Source organism: Corvus kubaryi, unplaced genomic scaffold, assembly GCF_017639235.1.
Source record: "Corvus kubaryi isolate FWS band 111438036 unplaced genomic scaffold, C.kubaryi_AGA036_p1.0 138, whole genome shotgun sequence".
Lineage (NCBI taxonomy): Eukaryota > Metazoa > Chordata > Aves > Passeriformes > Corvidae > Corvus > Corvus kubaryi.
The window spans coordinates 19,560,708-19,586,926 of record NW_024580672.1 but is presented as its reverse complement, the minus strand read 5'-3'; the positions used below and the strand labels follow the sequence as shown (position 1 = coordinate 19,586,926).

The window sequence follows — 26,219 nt, the reverse complement described above, 5'->3', positions numbered from 1 at the left end:
GAGACATTCAGACCCACCTGAAGGAGCAGAGCTGGTGGTGCTGGGTGCTGTTGCATTTATAGTAGCTGTAGGAGAGGAAAGGAAAGAGGCAGGTGAGGCTCTGCTTTCCTTTCGAGAAGACTAAACCCCAAAGTGTGAGGCACCAATTTTTTCTTCAAAAGCAGCGGTCAGAAATCCCAGGATACATTGAGATGCACTTGGACCAGCAGAGAAAATTAGTCTTAGTTTGATTGTGGCATCTGCAGGGGAGGAAGCGAAATAAGCAACTGAGGCCCTGGCTTAAGAAGGAGGATGGCCATGTTTCTCCCAGTCCTGGGGATGCTTGTTCCACCCTGTCGCATTGGAAATGAAGAGCCTGGGGGTCTCAGCAGGATGGTCTTGCGTGGTGGGATCAGCCAAAGATATAACCTTGGAGTCATTGCAAAACACACCAAATTCCAGCCAACAAAGACCACAAGCAGGCACCTTCCCTGGCTGGGGACTTGACATCGCTCTACAAGTTTCAGACCACCAGGACTGTGAGTCTTGGCTTCATTTTGATGTGCTTTTCCTGTGCTCTGCTGTCCCATGGAGAAAACAAATCCCAAACTCTGCAGAAATTACTGGCTCCTCAAAAGCACTGGCCAGAAATTTTGGACAGATTCACACCCACCTGGAGGAGCAGATGACCTTAACCTGAGTGTATCAGTGCTGGTGGCATCTGTAGAGAAGGAAGAGAAAGAAGCTTGTGAGGCCCTGTTGGGTGAAGGAGCATGACCAGGTTTCTCCCAGCGCTGGGGATGTTGGTGTCACCCTGTCACATGGGAGATGGAGAGCAATGTCTCAATCTCAAGGGTGTTCTTCTGTGGAAGGAGCGAGAAAAGCAAGAATTTTTTGGCACATCTTCAAAACACTTTTATTCAGTCAAATGAGTCCTAATCTTTTGATGTTGCCTGAGATGTTATGGAGTTCCCTTCACTGGCAACTTTCAAGGGCAGACATGGCTCTGAGCATCTTCTGTTTTAAACTGTCTCTGCTTCTTTAAGGCAGAAGATTATTAAAGTTGCCTTGTAACCCAAATCGTTCTATGATTCTGTGATTCCATGAATTTATTACTTTAGGATTCTTGTAGTACATGGCTGCTTTCAGTGACTCTATTCACAATACATGTGATCAACAAATTCAGATGAGCTATGTTTTCCCTAGGGAGCTGCATGTTTTGGGATGCAGGGCAAAGCTCTGGTCTCTGCAAAATAAGAGATAATTAGTAACACCATATTCCACAAGGGCATGGTAGCCTCACAAAATTATCTTTTCAATTAAAATAAAGATGTTAACAGAGACAACTGAGGGCAAATCTGCCATTTAGCCAACCTGTTTTTCATACATGCATGTTTGGATTAATGTTTGGTCAGTTTAAAAAGAATAGTTTGGATTTTTGACTGATATTTGAGTTTTTTAGTGACAATTCTTAATGTGTATTTGCCAGGAATGGACAGAAAACGTTGGGAGATGAATAAACCAAGCATTACAGTTGTACCATCAACCTAATAAAGTGAAATACTCAAAGTTTACAGGAAGATGTGACTGGGAGTGAGTAATACAGAATATTTGTGGAACTCCCTTAAATCTGTGCTTCTCATTTGAAATACCCAGCCCACTTTCAGTTGTTTATATACACAGGCTTATCTGGAAAATTAAATGAGTAGTAAAAAACCCTAAAACAAGAACAAAGAAAACTTGCATAAATGTATTCATGATTTTCATGCAAAAATAAATCAATGACATGCTTAGTCAAGGTCCATGATCTGATACAGCATTTCAAAAGAGATATGTCTTTCTCGAGCCTTTTTTATCTGTGTAGCACACACAAAGTACGTGGTAATTCCCAGACATACACAAAGTGACTTCCTAGAGTGAGACAGATTTCAGACCCTTTTGGTTTCTTTGTTCTATGATTTCATTGTTTTAAATGGCTCTTATTCTGATTTCCTTGGATTATCTTTCATTTCTGTTTTCAGCTTTTTTTAATTCAAGCATTTTGAACTGTCTTTTTGAAAGCAGTGGGCAAAATTAGCAACACACACTCTATCACCAATATTCCCAGGGATATAATGGGTGTTGTTTTCTTATTTATAACTGCAAAAAAACAGTGAGCAAAGAGGTGTCTGAGTCAGAAGAAATTCCTACCAGGAGCATAAGACTTCAGATATCTTCTGTGAAAGAGGAGTGAGAGTCATACCTTTTTTGTTCATTTGTTGGGTTTTTGTTTTTTCTTTTTTTTTTTTTTTTTAATACTGATAGTGTTTAGAAAGTCCTCAGCAATACTAACTATTGGTTATTGAGGAAACCCAACACTGTTTTGTGTTTGCATGCACACAGACTGGATAGTTACAGTCTCCAGGTTTTTATTCCGCATGCCTGAAAGTCCCAAGTTAGCAAAATGCACATACCTGGGACTTCTGACACCCTACAGCATAGCAACTGCGGCTTTCTATAGCACTCCCATTAAATTACATAAAGCTAAATAAGTATTGGGTGGTTCCGTGTATATTTGCAAGGTGGAATTTGAAGCATTATAAAGCAAATATGCATTACAGCCAAGGAAACTATAATCCCTCATAATTCCATACTGAAACTCACAGACTTACAGGAACAAAGTCTCTCAGTCTTTCATGTCAGAATTCTTTTTTAAATTTGGTTTAAACTTTGCTACAAGACAATAAGAATTTCATCACACTAAATTTACTTCAACAAAAAAAAAAAACCCAACTTAATTGTGATATCAATTGGTTCATATTTTTAATAAGACAACCTGATATTATCAAATTTCAATCTGTCTTCTAATTTTTGCAAAGGCTTGATGAAACTGGCCTGTGAGTGCCATGGACAGACCCAGCATAGCAAAGTAAGACACCCTTTTTCCTACCTTCTCGGGAAGAATTTTTTTTGTGTAGATTAGGTGAGATGGCATCCAGGAGTGCTGCATTTAAGAGGAATAACCACAGCAAGTCCCTGGTGACACCCATCTTGTCAAGAGATGCCAGAAAAACCGAGCATTAGAATTTATACTCTGCACTGGTAGAAGATTGGGGCTCCCAAGGTCAGCCTGGTCCATCCCCTGTCTGATTTATTATGCTATATTTTTTTATGATTATCTGACCTTTACAGAAGAATTACGTAGGAGTGATAAAGTCTCCATTTCCTAGTAATTTGCACTACTAGGGAAGAAAAGTAACTCTACACCAGCTGAAACCAGGATATGCCTATATTATAAATTATCTTAACTGCATGCGCAGGCCCAGAGTTACCTTTGGAACCAGAGAGTTTCTTTGCCTCAACCATCCCAATTTTATTTATTTATTGCTTATAGGTAATTGCTTGATTATGCAGACCTCAATGCATTGCAGGATGAGGTGGCAAATTCATAGCAGGTTTTCTGATACATTCTTCAGCAGAGTCCTGGTCTCAGAAATGTTTATATTTTACTTCTCCATTTGAAATCGTAGGCTTGTTCCCCAGCTGCTTGTACACAAACAACACATCATAAATGGGAATAAGACAGGAATCAAAAGTAAATTCATGCCAAGTATTTGTAACACACCCTAAGTGGACCTCAATGCAGGCCTCTGTTGAGCTTGCTCTGCTTTACCAGTGCCTTCCCTCAAACTACAGCTATGGTCCTCACATGCATCTGCCAGCAAGACTCCCATCAACCCCTTGAAGCACACAGTTTATAAAAAAGAAAAGAAGGATGAATTGAAATCAAGAGTCCTGTTGATCTGGTTTCCTTGGTTGGTCTGTGTGAAATCTTAAAGGAGTTGTAGATGACCTGGGGGCACAAGAGCCCACAGTCCGGTCTGCTGGGGTCATTATATTGCATTTCTACCGCTTCTGCTCACCTGATAGGAGATACAGAGGTCAGCTAGAAACAGGCCAGTTCTTGGTCTAATATTCTTTTCATTACACTCCATCCAGGCTGTATCTCTCTGTTCATTTTGGCTACGACACCAACTACAACCAAACTGCAATAGTTGGACATAACTCAATATTCCTGCTGGTGGATTCCAACCTTCCTTCTGCAGAAAAGCACAGCTTGGGTCTAGAGACAAGGGGAATGAAGAGTGCCCCTCCTGCAAAGGTTCACATGCTCTAATAGAGGAAAGAAAGACAAAAGGCCAGAGACTAGAAACAGAATCAGAAGCCTTTAAAGCCTTTACTGAGAAAAGCAAACAAACTGGAGGACAATGGTAAATACAACTGATTGTACTCAGATGTTAATAAAGAAATGGAAGCCTGAACATTGCTATTCACAGCTCTACTGCTCCTGACTGCCTGACAAGAGCAAAAACAATACCATGTGCTCAGTGGAGTGATCACACACTGTCATTGGGAGGGGGGCATGGAGTCACAACTGCCTCAAGATTCTTGAGAAATGAGCCAGACTCCTCTCAGTGGTGCCTGGTGGCAGGATGAGAAGTAATAAGCATGAACTGAAGTACAATAAACTCAACAAGAAAAGAGAATTTCACTGTGAGAGTGGACAAGCAGTGGAATAGGTTGCCAAACTGTTTTATAGATTCCTCAATTCTTCAAGATATTCAGACCAACTGGGTACAGTCCTGAACAACTTGTTTTCTCTGACCCTGCTTTGAGCAAAGGGATGGACTTGAGGATCTCTAGATCATCCAGCCATAGCTGGTTTGAGACACTGTGAACAGAAAATTTATGGATGGTATCAAGAAGATTCAAGAATAGAGGAGGACTAAATACACAGTGGTTAAAATTTATCCACAATAATTAAATCTGCTAGCATGGTTCATGAACACAAATTGACCCTCAGGCTTCTTTCTGGGCCTCACCAGTTTCAGCTTACTGGTGCATTTCTGGCACTTCCAGTAAGTGTTCTTTAACTTACGTGAGGATCTATGCCTTGATAACAGGCACCTTTGATTTGTAGAGGCTGAAATTCCAACGTCCTCTACAAAATGGGCCTCACATTTTCTGTCTTATCTATTGCACACACTGAGATCAGAGCAGCAGGAAGTTTTATGCAAAATAAAGTGCCATAAAAGTCTGCAAAAAAGCTGAGTTATGAGACTGAATTCCTGGCAGCAGATCAGCAATCCATTGCTGTTCTTACATCAGGAATAAATGAAACTGTTACCTTTGCTCTTGACCACCTATCAGTGAGATAAAATATGTGGGATCAAATTTGTCTTACTATAATCAAAATATTTGAGGCACAGGAAACCTGAAGATATTTGTCTAAGAATATCAGCCTCAATTAACTCATAACATGTTTTTTCAGAGGACAGCTTTAGGGACCAAGTGCTGGAGAGCTGGCCAGAGTCACGACCCATGCACTGATACGATTTGAACATCGTTCTCCGTTTACTGTTTAACTACACAAGCTTATATCTACTTTGCAAAGATTCACTCCCAGTCCTTCTAGATGGCCTCTAATCAGTGGGGGAGATGACCAGTGTATAACTTTGCCAAGGACTTTCAGAGCTGCCTGCAGCCAGGTGCTTTCCAGGCTTGCCTGCAGCCAGGGGCCAGTTCAGGGGTTTTTCCTCAGCAACCCTGGGTTGTCCAATTTTTCCAGGGGTATCATATGCCCCTGTTCCACAAGGAATCCCTCTACAGTCAGCTACTTGCTGGACCAAGTGTTCAATAAATTGTACTGTTATAGATGGATTAAAACCCAAATGTTTTCTATGCAATTTCAATAAAAAATGAAGTTTCAAACTGTTGAATTTTCAATCACAGTTGTCATTTTTAGTGGCATTTAGAGCTGTTAAACACTGTGGAAAGTTTTGCTATGTTCATTGATCAATCATTTTCTTTCACTTTCACAAAGGAATAAGAAGATTTACTTACAATAACTCTCTGTGTTATAGATCTGTGGACTGGTTTTCTGTCATATGCTTCTTGCAGGAGGGAACTTGAACAAAATCAATCTCTTTGTATCTGCCCAGGAATGCCCTGCAGGACTTCAATTCCTATATCTGTCCCTATTCATTTTGTGTTGTACCAGATGGTCAATACCTCACCAGGGGAGCACCCAGCACTCAGACTTTTACTCTTAGTCTCCTTTGCTTCATCCCCACAAAAGGAAAAATGTTCAGTTTTCAGTCTAAGAAAGTGGCAAAAATAAATATCAGGCATCTTATGAAAAGCCATAAGCAGGTGAAATCAATCTGTACACCACCTGTGTCTGTGTCTGACATTTGGGTGATGTCCCGGGTCTCATGTCCTCAAAACCACTTGTATGAACAGACCTGCACTTCCCTTGTGACATAACACATGCATTTTGGTGACATAATGAATGAAGGTCCCCAACAGTCAGAACTGCCTGTATTTGAAGGGTTTCTGGGAGAAAAGTGTGAGAATAACCTTAGTGGATGCTTCTTACTGGGCCATGCCTGCTCCTGCCTTAAGCGACCCTGTACTTTTTTTCTTTCCTACTGCTTTATAGTTGATCCTCAAATCTGGCTTTTGACCTCCAGCCCCATTTTTGCTCCTCTGTTCAAATCACCCTTAGTTCTTAGAAGTGTTTTTAGCGTTAGTGTTCATTATATGCCTGTTTCCTTTCTGAGTTTTACTGAGAGAAGAAGTCTGGGGCAAATGGCTACTGAAAGAGGTGTGAATGCAGAAAGCAGCTTGGTTCCTAGACTTCCAACTCTCTTCAGTGTTACCATCTGCTCACCTTCTTGCCCTGACCTTGCCTTTAAGCCAGAAGGACCAGCAGGAAGGAAATTATACCGCCAGTTGCCAAAGGGAATGGCAAAAGGAAAGTCAGGTCTTCAAGTGCAAAAATACCTAAATGAGTGAAAAGCCACTGGTGCTCAAGAGAGAATCCATCAGAGGTGTTGTGCTGCTTTTGGTGTTTCATGATGTTCGTATAAACCCAAGGGAAGTATAGAGGGACATAATATGCATTTCTATCTGCATGAAAGGTTATTTAAAAGCAAGAAACAGGAAAGAAATCAGTCATTTAGCAGTTTCACAGTGATTACTTTTCAACACCAATCCGTTTATAATGTCCTGCCCAGGTTTTATGATACTTTAAAGCTGATACAAACTGATAAACATCAAAGTCCTCCAGAAAGCTGAAACTGACCTTTCTACACACCATTTTATCTAAATGATATTATCCATTCTGGCTCTTTTCAAGAATGTGTTTCTATGTCTGCCTTTAGCCAGCCTCCATATTTCTTCCTTTGTTCTCACAACTTGACAAGAATTACTTATTTCTGAAGACTTTTAATGACCCATGAGCTTTGAAAATATATTTGAAACTAATTCTTTGGCCACAATATTATATCTTTGTCAAAGATTTTTGTTCATCCTATATACCTCCCAGAAATCATCAAAATTTAAAAAAAAAAAAAAAAAAAAAATAAAAAAAAATTAAAGCAATTTTCCTTCTGGTTAAACAAAGAAGTGCAAAGAAAAAGCTGACTTTAACTACTTTAAAAAATAATAAACTATATTTACTTGGAATGTTAGTGGATTAAAAAATATTGGTAGTAAATTTCTGTATGTACGGTGTTTAAGGACATTCAAAAGCTAATACAGTAAGAATTCCTTTTTGTGATATGGCTGTGGTCACAGTACTTTTGTTTCAGGTCTATTTATGTGCAGAGAAACACCTGTGGTTCTAAGGCAGAAAAAAACCACATTAAATTTACGTGATGTTTTTCATCCTAAAGAAGCCAACTGCACTAAAGGTCGTGATTCCCAAACACATAAGTCTACATTTCCAGCCAAGAGTGGTTTTAATAATTTCCCCACTCAGCCCAGCTTATGCAAAGTCTTCCCAGAAATTCCCTGGACAGTAGATGTCTACATTGTGCTGCTCCATGCTTTATCTCTTCTAGGAATTTATTCTTTCGAAGTTAAAAACCAGAAAAAACCCAAAGAGCCATAATGAAAAAGTCAGGATTACTGGTTTTATATTTTCTCTGACGAAGGCCCCAGTAATTTATACCTTTTGTATAAAAAATGTGTGCCTTGGTTTGTCATTTAAAGTAGAACTAGATTTTTGTTTGTATCTATCATAAGTCTTTAAACTTCTTAATACTTATGCCATTCTTCCTTGCACTAATCAAAGATCTAAAAGTGTCAAGCAGTTTATCTTAGGAATGTGCAGTTTTAATAATTAAAGTCTGCACCAAAGAAAAAATTACCAATGAACAAATTTCTTCCTATCTGCAGTCCAGCACTCAGTGCAGCACAATCTAGTTTTCTGAGCTGCATGTTTTATTTTCTCTGAATCACACCTGTAGCAAGATAGAATACAAAGTGTAGTATGTGCCATTTCCTTTCACATTTTATTTTTTCCCCACCCAACTGGGCATATAATTTCTGCCAGTGTGCTTTTTATGGTGCTCTACATCTGATCATCTGAGGCAGCAATATTTACTGAATGAGTGGGCAAAGACAATTACATATATACCTCACCTTACCCCCCACATTGTTAGGCTTTCTATAGCAATTTGTGGACAGGGAAGAGAAGTTAGTTAATTTTGCCACAGTAAATGGAACCAGTTTTACACATATATTGCTGCATTAAATATTGCATGATGGAAACTATGCATTGACATTTAACTGTGAGCCAAGAGAAACCATTAAAATTAAATATTTGAATTAGCAAATGTTCAAATAAGTTAAGTGCATAACTTTTCTACTACAACTAGTCTCCCAGATTCTTTGTAAATGACTGGGGCAGTTAAGTGTTTACCTTCTCCTCTGCATGATCAGGCCTCAGACACACTTCTCGAAATCCATCCTGAAGATATTTGCTGAAATACAGCTCGAATGAAGCTCTCCGTTTCTAAATTTCACAATGACGGTGCATATTGAGGGCAAACATACCTCAGCCTCCACACCAGAAAACTCCCAAAGGCCAAGCCAGACTGTGCCACACCCTCCTGCAGAGCCTGGCACAACTGGAGCATGGCCGTGGCTTGCCCAGCAGCAGGTTTTGTTCTTTAGAATTCAAAGACAGTGATACAGTGATAAGGTCTGCCTAGTGGGCTCCACGCTGTGCTTGCTCTTATATAAATAACCAAGAATTCATGTAAGGAACAGAGCCTAGAAGTTGGCTGTACCATAATTCATGGGCAGGAGCTGGCTGCAGTAACTGGCTGCCCAAGTGCTTGCAGCCTGCTGGAGAGGATTGACAAGGCTTGCCTAACTAACCCAGGCACTTCAGCAAACATCTCTTGTTAGAGGTGAATTTTGTATTGGTCTACTTATCTAAATATAACAGAAAGAATAAAAGGGGGGAAAGGTGGTGAAGACATCTTAAAATGAGGGGATATAAAATATATTTTTGTGGCTTTCACTGATATTCAGATTTATTAGACTGACATCAAGCTCAACAAATATGTTCCCAGGACAGATCAGGTCCATAGTAATGTTCGAAGTGCTCTCAAAAGATTCTGCATTGTGTTTGCAAGTTATGTGCTGTAAGAATCTCATACATCTCGTCCCCTGCTGTATCCTGTCCTCATCCCTGACCTACATGCTTTTCTTGAGGATTTCACTGTGCTGCAGCTCTGGCTTTGGTGTTCCCTGGTCCATGTGAATACAACAATGAATCTACTCTGTCTTGTCATAAGGACGGGTGAGTCATCCCTTCAAAAAGAAAAAGACAATGGCCATTGACTTATTCTGCTGTTCTCTTTGTAGCTGCCACCTCACAGTGTAGGCAGATTGGTGTAATTTTGAACCAAGAGCTTGAGCTAAGAGAAATAATGACATGGGCTTTTACTGAAGTGATCAGCAGCCTTGAAAGAGAAATAAATGCTAGCACAAGCCTTTTCATAGGAGATTTGGTGGAGTACTTAAGGGAAGCATGGTTAAAAAAGAAAATGTGAGAGTAGATGTCAGTTATTAATAATCATAATTTGCATTTACTAAGAGCACTATAGTGACTGCACCATTGGCTCTAAACTTAAGATTTGATATAGAACTGGAGAAGACTCATTATATATAGCCAAGGAATGGTGAGGAACTTCAGACCTTAATGCAAATATGACAGTGTAAATACCTCTCTGGGGACATTGATATGTTTTCTATTCATTCTAGTATTAAATAGAGGGGGAAATTATAGAGACACATGGGGTTTTGCTGCAGTTATGTAGGTTATAGTTGAATGATCACAGAAATTCATCAGAAGCCATGAGCTACTCCACAGACTTAAGTCACAAATATTAAACACTTGTGAATCATTAAACTTTCATCCAGTTGAAGCCTCAATCCATGTTATCTCCTAGCCCTCTTCACCTTCAGGAGCCTTCCACTGAAAAATTCCCTCCAGCTGTGTGCAATTACTTCCTCACAGTGACACACCATAAGCACTGAAGTCTGTTCTAAGGCTTTTTCGCTTGGGAAGTTTTGAACATGTTTCTAGCTTCCACTCCTCATGAAGCATGTGGTCCAGACCATTCCCCAGCTCTTTTGCCCTTCTCTGGACATGCTCCAGCACCTCAGTGGCATTTTGCAGTGAGGGGCCCAAAACTGAACCCAGAATCTGAGGTGCCTCAGCAGTGCTGATTCCCCGGTTGTCCTGTACATGCCACGTGACGGCACTCAGGGTGACAGACATAGGGTGTTACACACATAAGGTGTTACGCTGTGCTGATCTCACAGCAGATCTGGCTGCATTTTTCACTGGCAGACTCAAGATCTTGAGAAGAAGCAGTTTATGGTTCATGTACCATGATAAGATAAGAGTCTAATATTGCAGGGTGGCAGCCAATTTGAGGGCTATTAAACTCCCCGGTCTTTTGGCTTCCTTCAGTGTTGAATTGTTATGTCAAGCCTACCTCTTTTCATTAAGTGAGCCACAACAGAAAGCCTGTCAGGCTTGGATTTTAATCTTGAATCATCAATGAAATTACTTAATGCAAAAGGAAATTGCTCAATCCACCAAATTACTCAGCTGATGTGACCAGGTGTTTACCAAGGTTTGCATAATCTGGTATGGAATTACTTTCATTTCATGCTTCAAGAGAAACCCAACCAGATTGAAAACAGGGACTGAGGGGAGACCTCATTGTAGTCTGCAGCTTCCTGATGAGGAGAAGTGAGGGGCAGCACCGATCTCTTCTCTTTGGTGACTAGTGACAGGATGCAAGGGCACTGCCTGAAATCGTGTCAGGGAGAGTTAGGTTGGATATCAGGAAAAGGTATCCAACCAGAGGGTGCTGGGGCACTGAACAGGCTCCCCAGGGAATGGGCACAGCCCCGAGGCTGCCAGAGCTCCAAGGATGCACAGGGTGGTGTTGTTGGGGTGTCTGTGCAAGGACAGGAGCTGGACTACATGATCCCTGTGGGTGCCTTCCAACTAAGGATATTCTATGATTCTGTGAATTGCCAGGGGCTGACAGCAAAAAATTAAATGATGCATGAGAAACATCAGATGGAACAGCAGCTGAATTAATGTTTTCCTGGATGACAAAATAATTCAGTTCTGGGAAAGATAAAAAGACCTGGTCATGATTTATCCCTCATTGTATTATGTCCAAAACAAAAATAAGTGGGGGGAAAATAGCATTCTAGACCAGATTTAAAGATTAACCAATTTATTGCACTCTGATAATATCCAGACTCAGGTGTATATTAATAGAACTTGTTTATAGAACTTAAACTGCAATTTAAACATTTCAGTTTTACCATTAAGAAAGCAAACAATGAAAAAAAGCTTAAAGATCACAAATTTGACTCCCCATAGAACTGCTAAAGAAGCATTTTTGTTATATGGGAATGATGACTGAAGTGAAGTGGGATTAACAGGCATGAGTCAGTAAGCACATTCCTAATATTTATTCTAGAGCTTCTGGCAATCTAGCAGCATAGTTTCTTCCAGAATCCAATGGGCATTTAAAGATGCTATCTGTCAAAGGAGACAGTTTTATTCAGATTCACGTTCATTCTTAATCTCAGAACCAGGTTCCCAAAGCTGTATTGGGCCAGCAACAGCAATCACACTTTCTTGGTCAGAGCTTGCCTCTCTCTTGGACCTTTTAACACAGCCTTGGTAGCACCTGGAAGAATGGTCAAAGGCCCTGCACACCACCAGCTGACACTGCAGGTAAACCACTGGATTGTTCCGAATGGACTGGAAGGCATTGAATTTAAACCGGAGGGTGTGTCTGCGGGGTGAGTAAAATGTAGCATAGGTAGGATCTTTCACACACCTAAAAAGAAACACAGAAACCCCTCTCATGAGTACACACTGCAGTCAGCCATTTACACACAATAAAACACACGATATGAGAAGAGATTTTTAAACATACTGAAAACGGTTCGGAAAGCTGCAAGTGGGAAAACCAAAATGCCTTTCTTTGGCAGAATTGAACCACATTACCTTTCCTCAGCTTGTTGTGTGTCTGATACCTGGTACTTATATGATTTTCTGAAGGTAAATTAACCTTACCTGAGGTATGTCACTGTTATCTGTAGTATAATAATAATAATCATCATCATCATCCATGGTGAACTGGCCGTAGCCATTTAGTCTACTTGTTATTTTAAGCTGTGGTGTGTGTGTTATATTTTGGGTCAATCTATCCCTTTTTTCCCAGTAAACTCTGAATGCCCTTAATTAATCAGTTAGAAGCTGTCATTAATGTGTGCTGTACTCACACTATTCCATTAAATTAAAAAAAATATTTAATGAGAGATACAGGAGTTCAAAGGCAGTTGTATCTGTAATTGTAATGCATGAGAACTCACCCATCCTTGATTATAGTGTGGACTCCTGTTGTAGGATTGTGGCGACTGGGAGATGCCACACAAGTGTGCAGAAATAACTCCAGTGAAGGATCAGGGCTGTGCAGGGAAGCTTCCAGGAACAAATCCTGGTTGATGTTGACATAATAGGGTGAGTCATACACTGGCCGTGAGAAGTCTGAGGAGTCATAAAATGTGAGGCTTGCATCATATCTTCCATACTGAGTTTCATTGACTTCAAAGTTGTCGCCCACGACATACATCGTTTGTGCCCAAGTGTTCTGGAGCATCTTGCAGTTGATATGCAAGCGAAGATTTCTATTTCTTGTGATTAATGTACTAGAAGAGGACCCTCTAATAACGTTGGAATAGCTGATTGTGTTGTTGTTTCCCTGTTTGGCACACAAAATAAAATGCAAAATTAATTCGTATAGTCAGGTACTCTATTATACATTCTAAACTTTGCTGTATCCTTATGGCAATGTGCACTGTAAAAACATTATTTCCCAGAAAATCTGACATGGAAAAGTCTGAATCTAGTAACTTCTATTCTCAGGATAAGAATCTGTGATCTTCATGTAATATTCAGTGCCCACAATTTTGGCCTAGAAAACTACTCACAATAAATGCAGACATAACTGAATTAAATGCAACCTGTACAACGTTAAGTACGTGAAGGTTCAGGTCCAGCATATTATTGAAGCTGAAATCTGGCTACGACATTATTAGTCATATTTAGTGAAAGTTTTGAGACCTTTTAAACCATCACACTCAGCCTTGGACCTTGAAAATGACAAGTATTTATATCCTTCCACAGCTTGCTCCTTTGGAAGTTGATAACAGGCTGTAAGAGAATGCTCTGGCAGCAGGGGCAGGAAATGCAAGTGCTAATAAAGCTTGTCCTTCAGGAGAGAGGGAGACAACCCGTAATCCCCAGGACACTTCTAGTCCCTGAAAATCCCAGGTAGGTTTCAATTTGTGCTGCTTTTCAAAGCAACTTCTTCTGTTTGAATTTTTATATCCTCCCATAATTTGCCTATTTTGTTGAAACATTCAGTCCTACCTCTCTGACAGTGCCACAGCCAGTGTATGGAACGTGGAATGTCACATACTCTGATGTAATGTTGGGTGTGCAAAAGGGGTCGTTCAGGGTGAGATTCCAAGCAGAGTAACCGTGGGACTGAAGGAAGGATCTGCTCACAACTACGTGCATGTAGTCTGGCAAACACTGCAGTGCTAGTGGATGGCAAAGAAAGTATGTTACAACTCAGTGAAGTGACCAAAAGAGGTTGTAAGTAATGGATTGAACAAACAATGTCTTTTGCAGAAGCAGCTGATGTGGCAGAAGGAGATCAGAATCCAAACCAGGGACTCGAATCTCCATGAAAACGCTACAGATCGAATTTAAAACAACGTTAACAAGATTAACAACCACTGAATGGGAAAATAGCTGAAAAGCATGTTTCTGCTTTAAAGATGAACTTACTGGTGTTGCCATCTGCTGGAGTGGAATGATAGTTGGCCTGAAAGCCTCTGTATGTGTATCGAGAGTTACTGTGAAAGCGGACGCTCAGCAGGTTTGAGGATGATGTGTACGTGTGGTAATAACCAGAGCAAATCTTCCCAAGGAGAGGAGAGGTGTGGAGGGGCCCATCATAGATTTCCACGTAGTCAGAGAGGCATCTGCCACCTTCCATCCTGGGAAACAAACATAACTATTTATTTAAATGCTTCATTTTTATGTTCTTTGGTTTTTGTTTGCTTGTTGGTTTGGTTCGGTTTGTTGCTCAGATTAACTCTTTATAGCAGAAGAATACGTTTGATTGATATGACTGTCAAATCTTTGGAACAGAAACTACAGCCTCCAATTTCTGTCTCAGTAGATGCCAGCCACGTTTTTGACTAAATAAGCAAAAGTGAACATATTTTTACTCTCCAGACATACTAAAAACTTTGTAAAAGATCCTTGAGATCAAGTAGACTTTTGCTTAATAAGTCCAGGTTGTCAGTCCCACACATTCATCTTCCCAAGTAATAAATTCTTACTTACTGAATATCTGCAAATACAAGTATGACACGGAAGTTGTTCTTTACTTGTATTTCCCACACACAGTTGGCATTGTTTGGATAATTTCCGGGATAAAATGGACTCTGTAAGGTACCAGAAGAAGAGGAAAGCAAGCCACCACAAGAATAATCTTCTGCAGAGAAAAATTCAAGAAGAAAAACATATGTATGCACCTTTAGGGTTGCTCTTGGAGTATGTCTGTGTGAAGTTTATGTCTAAATGTAGTGACTTCTATCAGCTTCAGAGGTCTCTCTGTTAGGTTCATATACATCTGGATGCAGATTAGAAGATGCTAAGCACACTGAATAGATTTTATGATGCTGATGTGCAGTGCCTGCACTAGCAGGACACAAATATTTGCCACAGAACTGCACAGTTTTTGAGGCTGGAATTCTGGAGATCAGTTGTTCCTTGAAAGAGGAACCTCTAATTGCTAATGACCAGAGGGAGGAGGAAAAAAAATCAAATAGTTTTGTTTCAAAATAAGAATGCTGATAAATATCCAATTCATAACCTTGAAGAACTTACTCCAAACCTACCTGAGGCTGATGACAGGGTGGTCCTCCAGTTGTAAGTACTGGGAGCTGTAGGGAGAGAGCAGCAGGTGAACACTCAGCATTTTGCCTAAAAGAAGCTGCCCTCTGGGAGTCACCCCTCCCCAGACGGGCTCCTGGAGGGACACTGAAACACAAGACCCACAGTCCCTACCTGGACACACGGCAGGTCCCTGTGCGGCTGCACCTCCCAGCCTTCCCCCTTCACCCACCAGCCCAGGGTGCAGCTTGTGTTCTGCATGTGCAAGAGCTGCCATCAGCAGGGCCTTGATCACCTTTATTCACTGTCAGCAGGCTGGGACAGGGTGGACCCTCAGCATGTTTGCTGGTGACACCAGACTGGGAGGAGGGGACGGTCAAGTGGATGGTCCTGCTGCCATCCAGAGAGACCCTGGCACTGCAGACAGAGAGCAGCAGCCAGCCTCGCTCCTCCTCAGTTCCTCAGCTACCAAAAGGAGCTCACTGCACTCTGGCTGAGAGCATCAGCTCTCTTTATTTTGGGAAAACAAGAAGTAGCCTTTGACCTCTGCAGCAATGAGTGTTCCAGGGCTGAGCAACTCCTCTGCCTACAGCATAAGCCAGGAAAATTGATGATAGCTCAGTGGGAGGATGGGGGGATGTGGGGAGAGCCCCATTCCTGTCCATCAGGCAAAGAAACTGTCTGGCAGCATCTTCATGGCCATCCTATTGATGCCATTAAGATTTTTTGCCTTTTCTTTTATACCCCTGTTATACCTTTTTACAACTTCTGTATTCCCAGTGCTTTTTCCCTACATTCTTGGACTTGTTTGTCAAGCTGAGAGACAAAACATTTTAGAAGCTTCGTAGCTAGGGATCAGTGTGCCCCAGACCCCAAGGTCCTCTCCAGAACACATTCTGTAAACTAAGATAGAACCATCCAGGGGAAGGTTCCTTGGGGAGGGGGGATCACTTGAGCCTCTCATTGGGGAATCTTTGATAGATATGCTAATTAGTAAAACCTACAATGTTATACCAGATCTTTTGGGATATATTCAGCGGGGTGCATTTCAATGCATATGACCTGGACGTGTGCACCTAAGGATCCTTAAAATAAATACCAAGGTAAAATCCCTTTTCCCCTTCTTGATTTTAAGACCAGGAGAAGGCATCACTATCCTGAAGAATGCCCTTGAGCCAGGATGCCTCTCATTGGGGTCAGAGGGTCTGGCTGTCCATAGGGTGTTGGGAGCCACCAGAAGCTCTTTGTGATTGAGTTTGAGCTTCTGCCCTGGCAAAGAGTAAAGGACAGCTCTGGTCTTACCCATGGTGCTCTTGAAGGCAAGGAATGATGAGTAGTAGGCATGGAAGCCCCTCCTGGTAACGCTGCCATCACTGCGAAACAGGACAGTGAGCCGGGGCCCGGATGAGTTGAAGACACGGTGGTCATTGCTGCAAACAAGCCCGAGGCGCTGGCTCTGGGGGGACCCTCCGTCGTACACCTCGATGGCATCGTAGGAGCAGGTGCTGCTTTCCAGCCTGCAGGGAGAGGAAGATCAGCCTGCACCACAGGCTGCACAAGCTGCAGGCCCAGCAACCTGGCCCCATTCCCACCTCGCCCCAGTGCTTGGGCAGAGGCTGCCAAGGCCCCACAATGGGGCCTGTGGGAAACAGAAGAGTAAAAAATCCTGCAACCAATGCTGGGTTTGATTTACAGCCCTGGAAAAGACTAGATCTGGCTTAATTGACAGAGATTTAGAAACCTTAAGCAAGAGGATCACAAGCCTGTGTTCCTATAGTTATAGGTAAACGGGTGTTTTCGGTGAAGGGTTTTAAATATCATAATGTGACTTTATATAGTTTAAGTTAAGAATTTAGATGTTATAATAGAAGTCTCTGTGTGGAAGTGACGTGACAAGCTGTTGGTTAAGACACAACTGCACTGCAGTGAAAAGCAGCACAGGTGATAGGTCATGAATCCAAAACAAAGTGTCATTTTAAGTACCTATTGGATTAGAAAGTTATAAATTACCACGTAACTCTAAATCTTGTGACTCGTCGCCATTATTCGGAGGTGTGGTTAATCTTTCGCTTTGAGACTGATGAGTTTTGTTATTTTAAGCAATAAATCCAATTAGTCTCAGAGTACCATCTCTTGTAATTAATTAATCCGACGAGTGGAGCACACTCTTTCAACAGGGGATGAAGCCACCCCCAAGCCCACAGCCAGCACCCAGCCAGACTCACTGCACATCTGTAAACTGGAGCTGGATTCTGCGAGCCGGGTCCCACAGCTGGATGCGCCACACGCAGTAGGCGTTGTTGGGGTAGGAGTTGGGGTATCCTGGGCTCTGGATGGAGCCGGACAATTCCTGAAGTAAGCCCCCACAGGAGGGGGTCCCTGAGGAAAAGAGGAGAGCCCAGGCGCGGGCAGAGAGCTCTTATCCCATCGCCAGGATCTGTCAGAAAGGGCATGGCCCCACCAAGGAGGCTCTGCCACAGCCCCACAGAGACCCTCCCCCCGAGGCACCCCAAAACATCACCCCTGCATTCCCCCAGCCCAGGGCATGGGTCGTGCTCAGCTCGTACAGTAACCCGAATCCATGGGCTTGGCTGTCCAGTGGGACACTGGGGGAAGGAGATAACCAAACTCTGTAACTCTTCTGGACCTAAGTGTGGTCAGTGACAGGGGAAGTTGAGCTGGAGGTACCTGGTGCTGCAGGGTGAAATCAGCAGGGTTGATTCCCAGCATTTTTCCTAAGGGAAACAACCTGCTGGGGGTCAACCCTCTCCAAAAGCCAGGCTCTTTCCAGTGGTGCTCAGTAAGGGCACAAGAGACCATGGGCACAAACTGAAACACAGGAGGTTCCCTCTGAACATCAGGAGACACTTTTTCGCTGCAAGGGTGATAAGCACAGACACAGGTTGCCCAGAGAGGTGGCAAATAGCCAAGAGCCCTCTGGATATGGTCTTGGAAAGCCAGCTCTAGCTGATCCTGCTTTTAGCCAGGGGGTAGGACCAGATGTACTCCAGATATCCCTTCCAAACTCATCATCCTGTAATTCTATGATGCGTAACTGAGGGCAGAAGCTAGTCCAACCCCATAGGCCCTCTGGACACACCTGCAGTCCATGATGTGGGGAACGTAAAACTGGAGACAGCTGATGCTGCAGAGAGAGAGCAGCAAGTGAGCAAGCGGTGTTTTGCCTAAGAGGATCATCCTGCTGGGAGTCCCCCCTCTCCAATGGGAACCCCACTGGACCCCAATGAAACCCAAAGCCCACAGTCAGCACTGTAATGTGGCAGGACTGAGATGGCTGCAGTGCCAAGTGCCCCAGCACTTGCTCAAGGGCATTCCCACTGCAGCACCATGAAGACCAGTGCCAAACCTCTCCCACAGAAGACGTCGGCTGCTCAGTCCCAAAGGATCCCAAGCAAACCTGAAAGTTAGGGACATTACCCAGGATCTGTAAGTGCAGCCTACGTAGAGCACCCCAGAGGCAGAAAACCCCATGGAAAATTGTATATAAACAGAAATCTCTGGTTACCTGCTGTTGGAGTCACTGTTATTCCTGAGTCTGGAAGGAGAAAACCAGAGGGTGTGAGGCAGTTGGACTGCTTGGCTCCCCTTGGAGCACGTACTTTAATTTCATGGAAAGTTATGGAGGGACCCACAGGGAGGACAGCCTGACTAAAAACCATCCCTCTCCTCACACCCTGCTCTGCGCAGGAGTGTTGTCCAAACCCCAGATTTCCCAGGCAAACATGAGATTGATGCTCCCTCTGAAATGCCACCCCCTGCATCAGGGACATGGACCCATGACCTGCTGCTGCCCTGCCGAGCACGGAGCAAGGGCTGGACACAGCCCACCTCGCACCAACCCCGGATGGGTTTTCTTCAGGAAAATGCCAGCAAAACACAGACACCCACCTGAGCATATGACAGAAGCATCGCCGTGGTGACAGACCTGGTACTGGTAGTGGTAGGGGCACTGCCACAAGTAGTTCTCGTAGCCTGCACAGTTCACCTCGGTGATCGCGTACAGGTACGAGCTGCTCGAGGTGAAGGAGTTCGTGGCTGCGAGGGGGGAGCCACAGCCCAGCTGCCTGCACACCACCTCGGCATCCTGCATGTCCCACAGGTACCCACACACCTTCTCCCACGCTCCGAAGTAGTAGATCTCCACATTGCCTGCACACCAGTTGGGCCCACCGCTCAGCCTCAGCTGCAGCTCTTTGAGAGACACAAACCCCTTGGTCAGGCCAGCAGTGCTCTGGGTCCAGGCAATGACATCCCACATCCTCTCTAGGCATGGCTGCATCCACCTGCAGCACAGCCTAGGGCTGGCAGCCCCTTCTCAGGCTCCCACACCATGGGATGGAGAGGTTGGGGTAGCAGGGGCAGGCACATCCCGTCCCCGTGCCCAAGCCATGACTAGAACCCTGGCAGACAGACTCACCATCAGCTATGATTGGAACTGTGGAGAAGAAGAAGCAGGAAAAAAAACAGAGAGAGCAAGAGAATTAGGATAAATTCTTTGGGAGCTGTCAGTGCTCTCTACCCTTTCCCCAGTGAGTCAAGCTCCCAGTGGAGGGCACAGGTGACAGAAGATCTTTTTCTTTCTAGCAAGGAGACTGGTTGCTGGAGGGCAGAGCCATCCCCAAATTCCTGCCTCCCAGATAATTTACTTCTCATGTACATCCCTGGCCCCACCCTAAGGAAAACATGAGCTTTTAAATTATACTAATTTGTTCCCAAGAATAAATACTACAACAAAACCATATTATATAATGTAATAATCTGATCTATTCTACTTACAAGTTGTGGGGTAAGTCGTTGCTGGGGGACTTGTTGTTTCTAGAGAAGAAAAAAATCTGATAGCATATGTGAAGGTCAACAAAGCAAATTTAACATGAAACTTCCTCAAACCCTGTTTCAGTCTCCAGCAACTTGTAGCCGACAGACTTCAGATCCAGCACCTTTCTGTGTATTTTAGTAAATGTCAGCAGTTTTTTCTTCCATTAACCATCAAAACTCTTTGTGAACCCACTAAAAACTGCAACTGGCCCAGAGAGTGCCAAGTGCCCTTGAAGTGAGACCTATTTTCTCAGGTTACCAAGCCCCCTGAGCTGCAAGACAGGGACAGGGAGCAGAATGAAGCCTCAGTAGCCCAATGGGAAGCAGTCAGTGACCTGCTACACTACTTAGATATTCACAAATCTGTGGGGCTGGATGGGATTCAGTCAAGGGAGCTGGTGGGGCCCCAAGAAAAGGCTGGGGGGGACCTTATTGCTCCCTACAGCTACTCTGAAAGGAGGTTGTGGCCAGGTGGGTGACCCTCCTCCCAAGTAACAAGTGATAGGACATAGCCTCAAGTCCGACTGGAGATAAGGGGAAATTCCTTCCTGGAAAGAATAGGCTGCCCAGGGCACTGGTGGAGTCACCATCCCTGAAGGGATTTAAAAGACATATAAATGTGTCACATGTAGACATGTAAACGTGTGGGACTACTGGGTTAATGGTTGAACTCCATGATCTTAAAAGTCTTTTCCAGCTGGAACAATTGTTTGATTCTATCTGTTGGTTTCACCTGACCTGATCAGGAGTTGATGGTTCGACTGCTGATATGAGAATAGGCTGCAAAAAACTGCCTCTTTCTCCCTTTCTCCAAACCAAGAACAATGAAAACCTCGACAGAAATGAAGATGATATAAAGTATCTGGGAGGTGATCAGAGCAAGGCCAGGGACAAGGGAGGCTGCACATCTCATTATTTTCATTAGGCACAGCTGCAGGCAAAAAGGTGGTCTCCAAAAGCTCCCCGTCCCAGGTTCTGCTCACATTCCCTCCTCATCTAAGCTACCTCTCCTTCCCTTCCTCTTCCAACACCACTGCTTCTATCACTACCATGCTGCTAACCGCAGCTGGTGTCAGTAACTGGCTCAAAGAAGGGTTTTCCCTGCTAGGGCTGATGGAAAGCCTCCAGGTGGCACTAAGAGATCAAAGGTGTCCCTCAGGACAGGGCTCTGGCACATGGAGAAAGGTGATCTCTTTCCCGGTGTTTTTGTGATCAGGAGACAGCACCAAAGCTATAACCAGAATTAATAACGGCATTTCATGAGAGTCCTGCTCTGTCCCTGTGTAGGTCACTGGAAAGCAATCTACAAACCTGTATTCAGCCAAAATTTGTCTGTTCAAACTGTGGATAACTTTGCTCTGCGCTTTCAGAGATACTCAGAAACTGCTGCATTTATACAGCCTCCACTTTTACCATGGCTTTATTATCCCAAGGTTTTAACCCAAGCAGAGATTTAATTAAGCTCCTCATTGCAGTGATGACTCTCATTCTTTCTGTGAGAGGAGTAACAAATATTCAATTATATGTTGTGTTTCAAGTGGATGCATTGCTGCCATATGAATTCTATATGGGCGCATTCAGCATTCGGGAGCCCAGTCTGAAGGACACTGACCATACTGGTAGGTTGGCTACCACTGGACTAGAAGAGTTTTCAAATGCAAGCATCAGCCTGGAGAGAATATTTAGCAAAGCCAACTCTATGAATGATGTACATTTTTATATAACTTTAAAATTACCTGTTGTTAGAGGAATTCTTGTTGTAGAATCTGCTGTTACCCAAGCTGCAGCCAGTGTCAACACAAACAAAAACAATGACAAAAAAAAAAGTTGAAGGAATATTACATGAATTAAGTAATGAGGATGGGAAGTTTGCATGCACAGAATCCCCTGGTGGAACTGGCCAAGGGATGTCAGCTCATTTACAAGGGTGGATTAACTCCAGCTGCTGTTGGGGATAGAAATCCTGCTCTGTAGACAGCCTGAGAGGTGGGAATACACCCTCACTAATAACATGTTTGATAAGACCTGTAACACTGGCTCTCAAACTTCACAGATTTGAAGGGATCCTAACAGGGATGTGTGTCATTTATTCAGGTATTAGGGAACTTTCCAACATATCCCACCACGCTGCTCCTCACACATGCAAGGCTCTAAATCTAAATTAGCTGGATGGTAATGAAAGGGGTAAACAGTAACTCAGTATTTTCCAGCTGAACATCAACATCCCAGCTTAGTTTCCAGTATCACTAATTGCACCTCAAATATTTATGGAGAGAGCAGGTGATGAGGGCATTAAAAACCTGAGCTGGAACAGCCCTGAATGTTATTCCTTTCTGCTGTGTGTGAGGGGGTTTGTGGGAGCATGGAAAGGGAAAGCAGAGTTTTGCTTTTGGTTCATTAGCTCAAGTCAAGTCCACTCCAGAACTTTACACCTGAAAGAGAAAGGGGTGGAAAGACAGCAGCTGTGGCAACACCTTTGGTCTTTTTCCATCCTTGCATAGGGGATGCAACAGCATCTGCTTAAAAAGAAAGGTCTTGCCTCTCCCAGCACCAGGCTGACACCCTGCTCAGTCAGGGAAGCCTCACCTGGAGAAGGGGGAAGGTGCTTTTTGAACATAAAAAGCCTATTTCACCCTGTTTGAAGCATCCCCCCTCCCCTCAGACCCACCAATATTTGTATTGGATGGAATTTGGACTGTATTTGTAAGGGATGAAAGTGACTAGGCAGATCACGGACTCTGCAACCAAATCAAATTACACTAGGCAATTAGGCCACAGAAAATTAGAATAATAAAAAATTAGAGCAATTTCTATTATAGTCTAATAATTATAATAATAATAGGAACAGGGATATGTGCCATAGTTGTTTTATCTAGGGCACTCTGTTGTTAAACACAAAAGTGTTAGATGTATAAATGTACCTAATCAGATATAAACCCCATGGTTCAAGTACACCTCACCCTCTTTAAAATAAACATATAATTAGTCCAGAAAACACTTATTAGTCTTTAAATCCATTACCCCGATATAAAGGATTGGAAAATGTTATCATTGGCTTTGCAGTATAATAATTTTAATTTCCTTTACTAGGCTCTTTACGAAAAATGATGGGAAAAAATTAAATTCATTAAGCAGTTTTGATAACATTGATTTGCTCAGCTCATAGGTTTGACCTGCTTATGGTTTTCAAAAGAGCTGAGCCATGCTGGTAAATCCTCTTTTATCCATTAAATCTCAACATTAGCCCAAGGTGAAATACATCTACAAAGGTGATCAGAAATGAGACTCTTTACCTGCATCCACCTGGATGTGAAGACTTATCATCACCACCCAAGACAAGATCCTGGTGGCAGCCATCTCCTTGGAGCTCCTGATGCAGGAGAACACCAGAATTTATAGGCTGACATGCCAAAGGGTGCAGCTCAGCAGCCCAATCTGTCTTTTCTGTAGCTCAATACCACGCTCCCCACTGCTCTCACTTCTCTGATTTCCATGGCCACGTGTTTGTTTTGCTAACCAACATTTACAGCTTCCTCGTTCTACAAGAAGACAACACCTGGCTTTGATCCAGGGAAAGCAGAGATCAAAAGTGGTTGCAGTAGCTCCCATTTTTCCATCTCATCCCTCTTTGGCTGTGGAGTTCTGTTGCTGTCACTTAAGTAATTTGTCCCTTTCTTGGGCTTGAGCTGTATCTGAGCCAAAGTAGCTTTTTAGACTGGTGCAAAATGTGCCTTTCTTTTGCAAAATGTGACTGGACGTGTGGAAGGGTAGGACTACAGTGGGAAACAAACCAAGGGCTTATGGAAACCCTTTGTCTTCTGTCCTAATATACGTCACAAAAACGTGCAGTAAAAGTGAGTACATTCATCTTTTTCTGTTCTCCCCCTGTTCATCCCTTGGTGTGCTCCCTCCCCACCAGGGCAGCAAGATTCAGGATGTTTAAGCTCTGCAAGTTCATCAAAAGTAATCTTTTGGCTTTTGACACAAACTCAAGCCAAGCTTCTGTGGTCATACACTGATCATTTTTAAACTGCACAAAACCTTCCCGGAGAACAAGGGTTCTAAGTTTGGATGTAGGGGCAAGTATAGAAAATGAGGGAAAATTCATCCCAAATTCTCTATTTTTGGGGCTCTTAAAAACTTTACAGATCTCTTGACACAGTTGTCCCCCTGGGATTTACGACATATTTCAGCTAATAGATAAATAATGGCATCCAATGGAACTTACAATGGATTTTTATGGAGAGAAATTATCTCAGGTCATGATGAAGTTTCAGTGGATCCCAATTCTCATCAAAGAACCCACATTTGCACAGCAAATTTGGCAATGTTTGAACAGTATATAAAACCTCAGAATCACAGAAATATTTAGGCTGGAAGGGCCCCTGGTCCAAGCCTCAATTCAAAGCAGGGTTATCTTCAAAGTTCAATCAATCTTCAAAATGTCTCAGGGTCTTAGCTATTTGTGTAACTCAGAATTCTGCATTTTCTTTTCTAGAGAGAACGTGCAAAAACTTCTAGTAGATGGAAATTTGAAATGCTAATTGTTCCTGCTCTCAGTTTTGGATTTATTACTGATTGGCAAACATACTACTTCTCAGTAGCTCAGGAACAGGTTTCTTGTGCCTCATGAACCATGCAATGCAATGGTCCTGGACAACCAATGACCAAAGTCAACCTCACACAGCACAGGAGAGCCAGAAGAAGATCAAAAGGAGAAAGGAAGCACAAACTCCATCGTGAGAATGGGGAGGGAGAAGGGGGAATGAAAGCATTCATTTGTTAAACATGCAAAGAGTCCGTTGACTCTTTAAACACAGGGATGCTTTTATTCTCAGGGTTTTGCAAGGCAGATGAAGGAAGTGGTCATTTGGAGGGACTGGAGGAAGTAAGGGATGTGGCTTGGTAAACACTTTGGGGCCACTGTTGCATGCCTGCAGAGATAAAAGAAAAATAAAACCAGACAATACCCACTCGAAACTCAATAACAATTGATAATATTTGAACACAGAAAGAGAACATGTGAGACAACCCTGAGCTCAGGGTGACTGGTCTACACAGATCCCAGTGGCCATCTCCACTGCATGGCTATCCCAGTCCAGGACTGGCATTCTCTGCGTGGAGCCCAACATCTCAGTTCCTCAGATAAAAATGAAGTGAGGTGGACTGCACTTGGCTGGCTGCAAGACACCCACCCAGCCCCTCTCTCATTCCCCCTCCTCAACAGGACAGGAAGAGAAAAAAAGGTGAAGAAGTTCATGGCTGAGATAAGGACAAGGAAATCCCTTATCGCCACATGGAAAACAGATTCCGTTTACAGAAAAATAAATTGATTGCCAATTACAATAGACTTGGATAGTGAGAAACACAGAGAACTTACACAACACCTTCCCACTCCCTCTTCTGCCAGGCTTCCATTGCCATACCTTCCCCTGCCCTGAGTGGCACAGGGGGAATGTGGTCAGTCCATGGCAGTTTGTCACTGCTGCTCTGTCCTCATCCTTTTCTCATGCTCCGTTGTGGGTCCTTCCCATGGGCTGCAGTCCTTCAGCATAAACCAATGGAATATCCTCCAGGATAGTCCAGCATCAGCTCTCCATGGCCACAGCTCATTCAGGAAATGTGCTCTTGCTCCAGCACAGGGGCCCTCTGTGGTCTGTGGGGACATTCAGATCTGGCACATGGAGCAGCTCTGCTTCCTCTGTCTCCTCTAACCTTGGTGTTTGCAGGGTTGTTCCTCATGTTTTCTCCCCCCAAATCCTCATTTCCTGCATGACATTTCATAGTTAAATACAGGTCAGCCATGCCCTGAGCTGGGACTGCTGCAGAGCTGGCTGGAACACACCAAAGCACCAGAGCTGCTGGCTCAGTAGTCAAGACACCAGTTGGCACCTCTTGAACCACCCCCTCCATTTAATTACATTTGCTTCATTTGCAGTGGTCACTACCCTGACATTGCAGAAAAAAATTCAAAGAGCCAGCAGCAAAACAGTGCTCTGGTACTGAATGGTTTTTTGCACAAAAATACGTTTCTTCCTACCAGGTAGGATGG

At 43.2% G+C, this 26,219-nt stretch overlaps 1 protein-coding gene across 1 annotated transcript in view; it reads right to left on the bottom strand.

Annotated features, from left to right (window-relative positions):
- Window positions 1–24,365, bottom strand: part of DMBT1 (deleted in malignant brain tumors 1) — a 47,054-nt gene extending 22,689 nt beyond the window's left edge. Inside the window, exons 1-16 of the mRNA XM_042018514.1 lie at window positions 23,461–24,365; window positions 21,904–21,954; window positions 20,129–20,167; window positions 19,770–19,787; window positions 19,241–19,543; window positions 18,858–18,887; window positions 18,432–18,476; window positions 17,557–17,710; window positions 16,634–16,848; window positions 15,337–15,381; window positions 14,780–14,930; window positions 14,216–14,427; window positions 13,793–13,965; window positions 12,733–13,121; window positions 11,923–12,194; window positions 18–65 (exon numbers count right to left, since the gene is read on the bottom strand). Coding sequence (XP_041874448.1) covers window positions 18–65; window positions 11,923–12,194; window positions 12,733–13,121; window positions 13,793–13,965; window positions 14,216–14,427; window positions 14,780–14,930; window positions 15,337–15,381; window positions 16,634–16,848; window positions 17,557–17,710; window positions 18,432–18,476; window positions 18,858–18,887; window positions 19,241–19,543; window positions 19,770–19,787; window positions 20,129–20,167; window positions 21,904–21,954; window positions 23,461–23,524 — 2,209 coding nt within the window. The 5' untranslated portion in view covers window positions 23,525–24,365. The remainder of the gene's footprint in view (window positions 1–17; window positions 66–11,922; window positions 12,195–12,732; window positions 13,122–13,792; window positions 13,966–14,215; window positions 14,428–14,779; window positions 14,931–15,336; window positions 15,382–16,633; window positions 16,849–17,556; window positions 17,711–18,431; window positions 18,477–18,857; window positions 18,888–19,240; window positions 19,544–19,769; window positions 19,788–20,128; window positions 20,168–21,903; window positions 21,955–23,460) is intronic.
- Window positions 24,366–26,219: the final 1,854 nt, after the last annotated feature.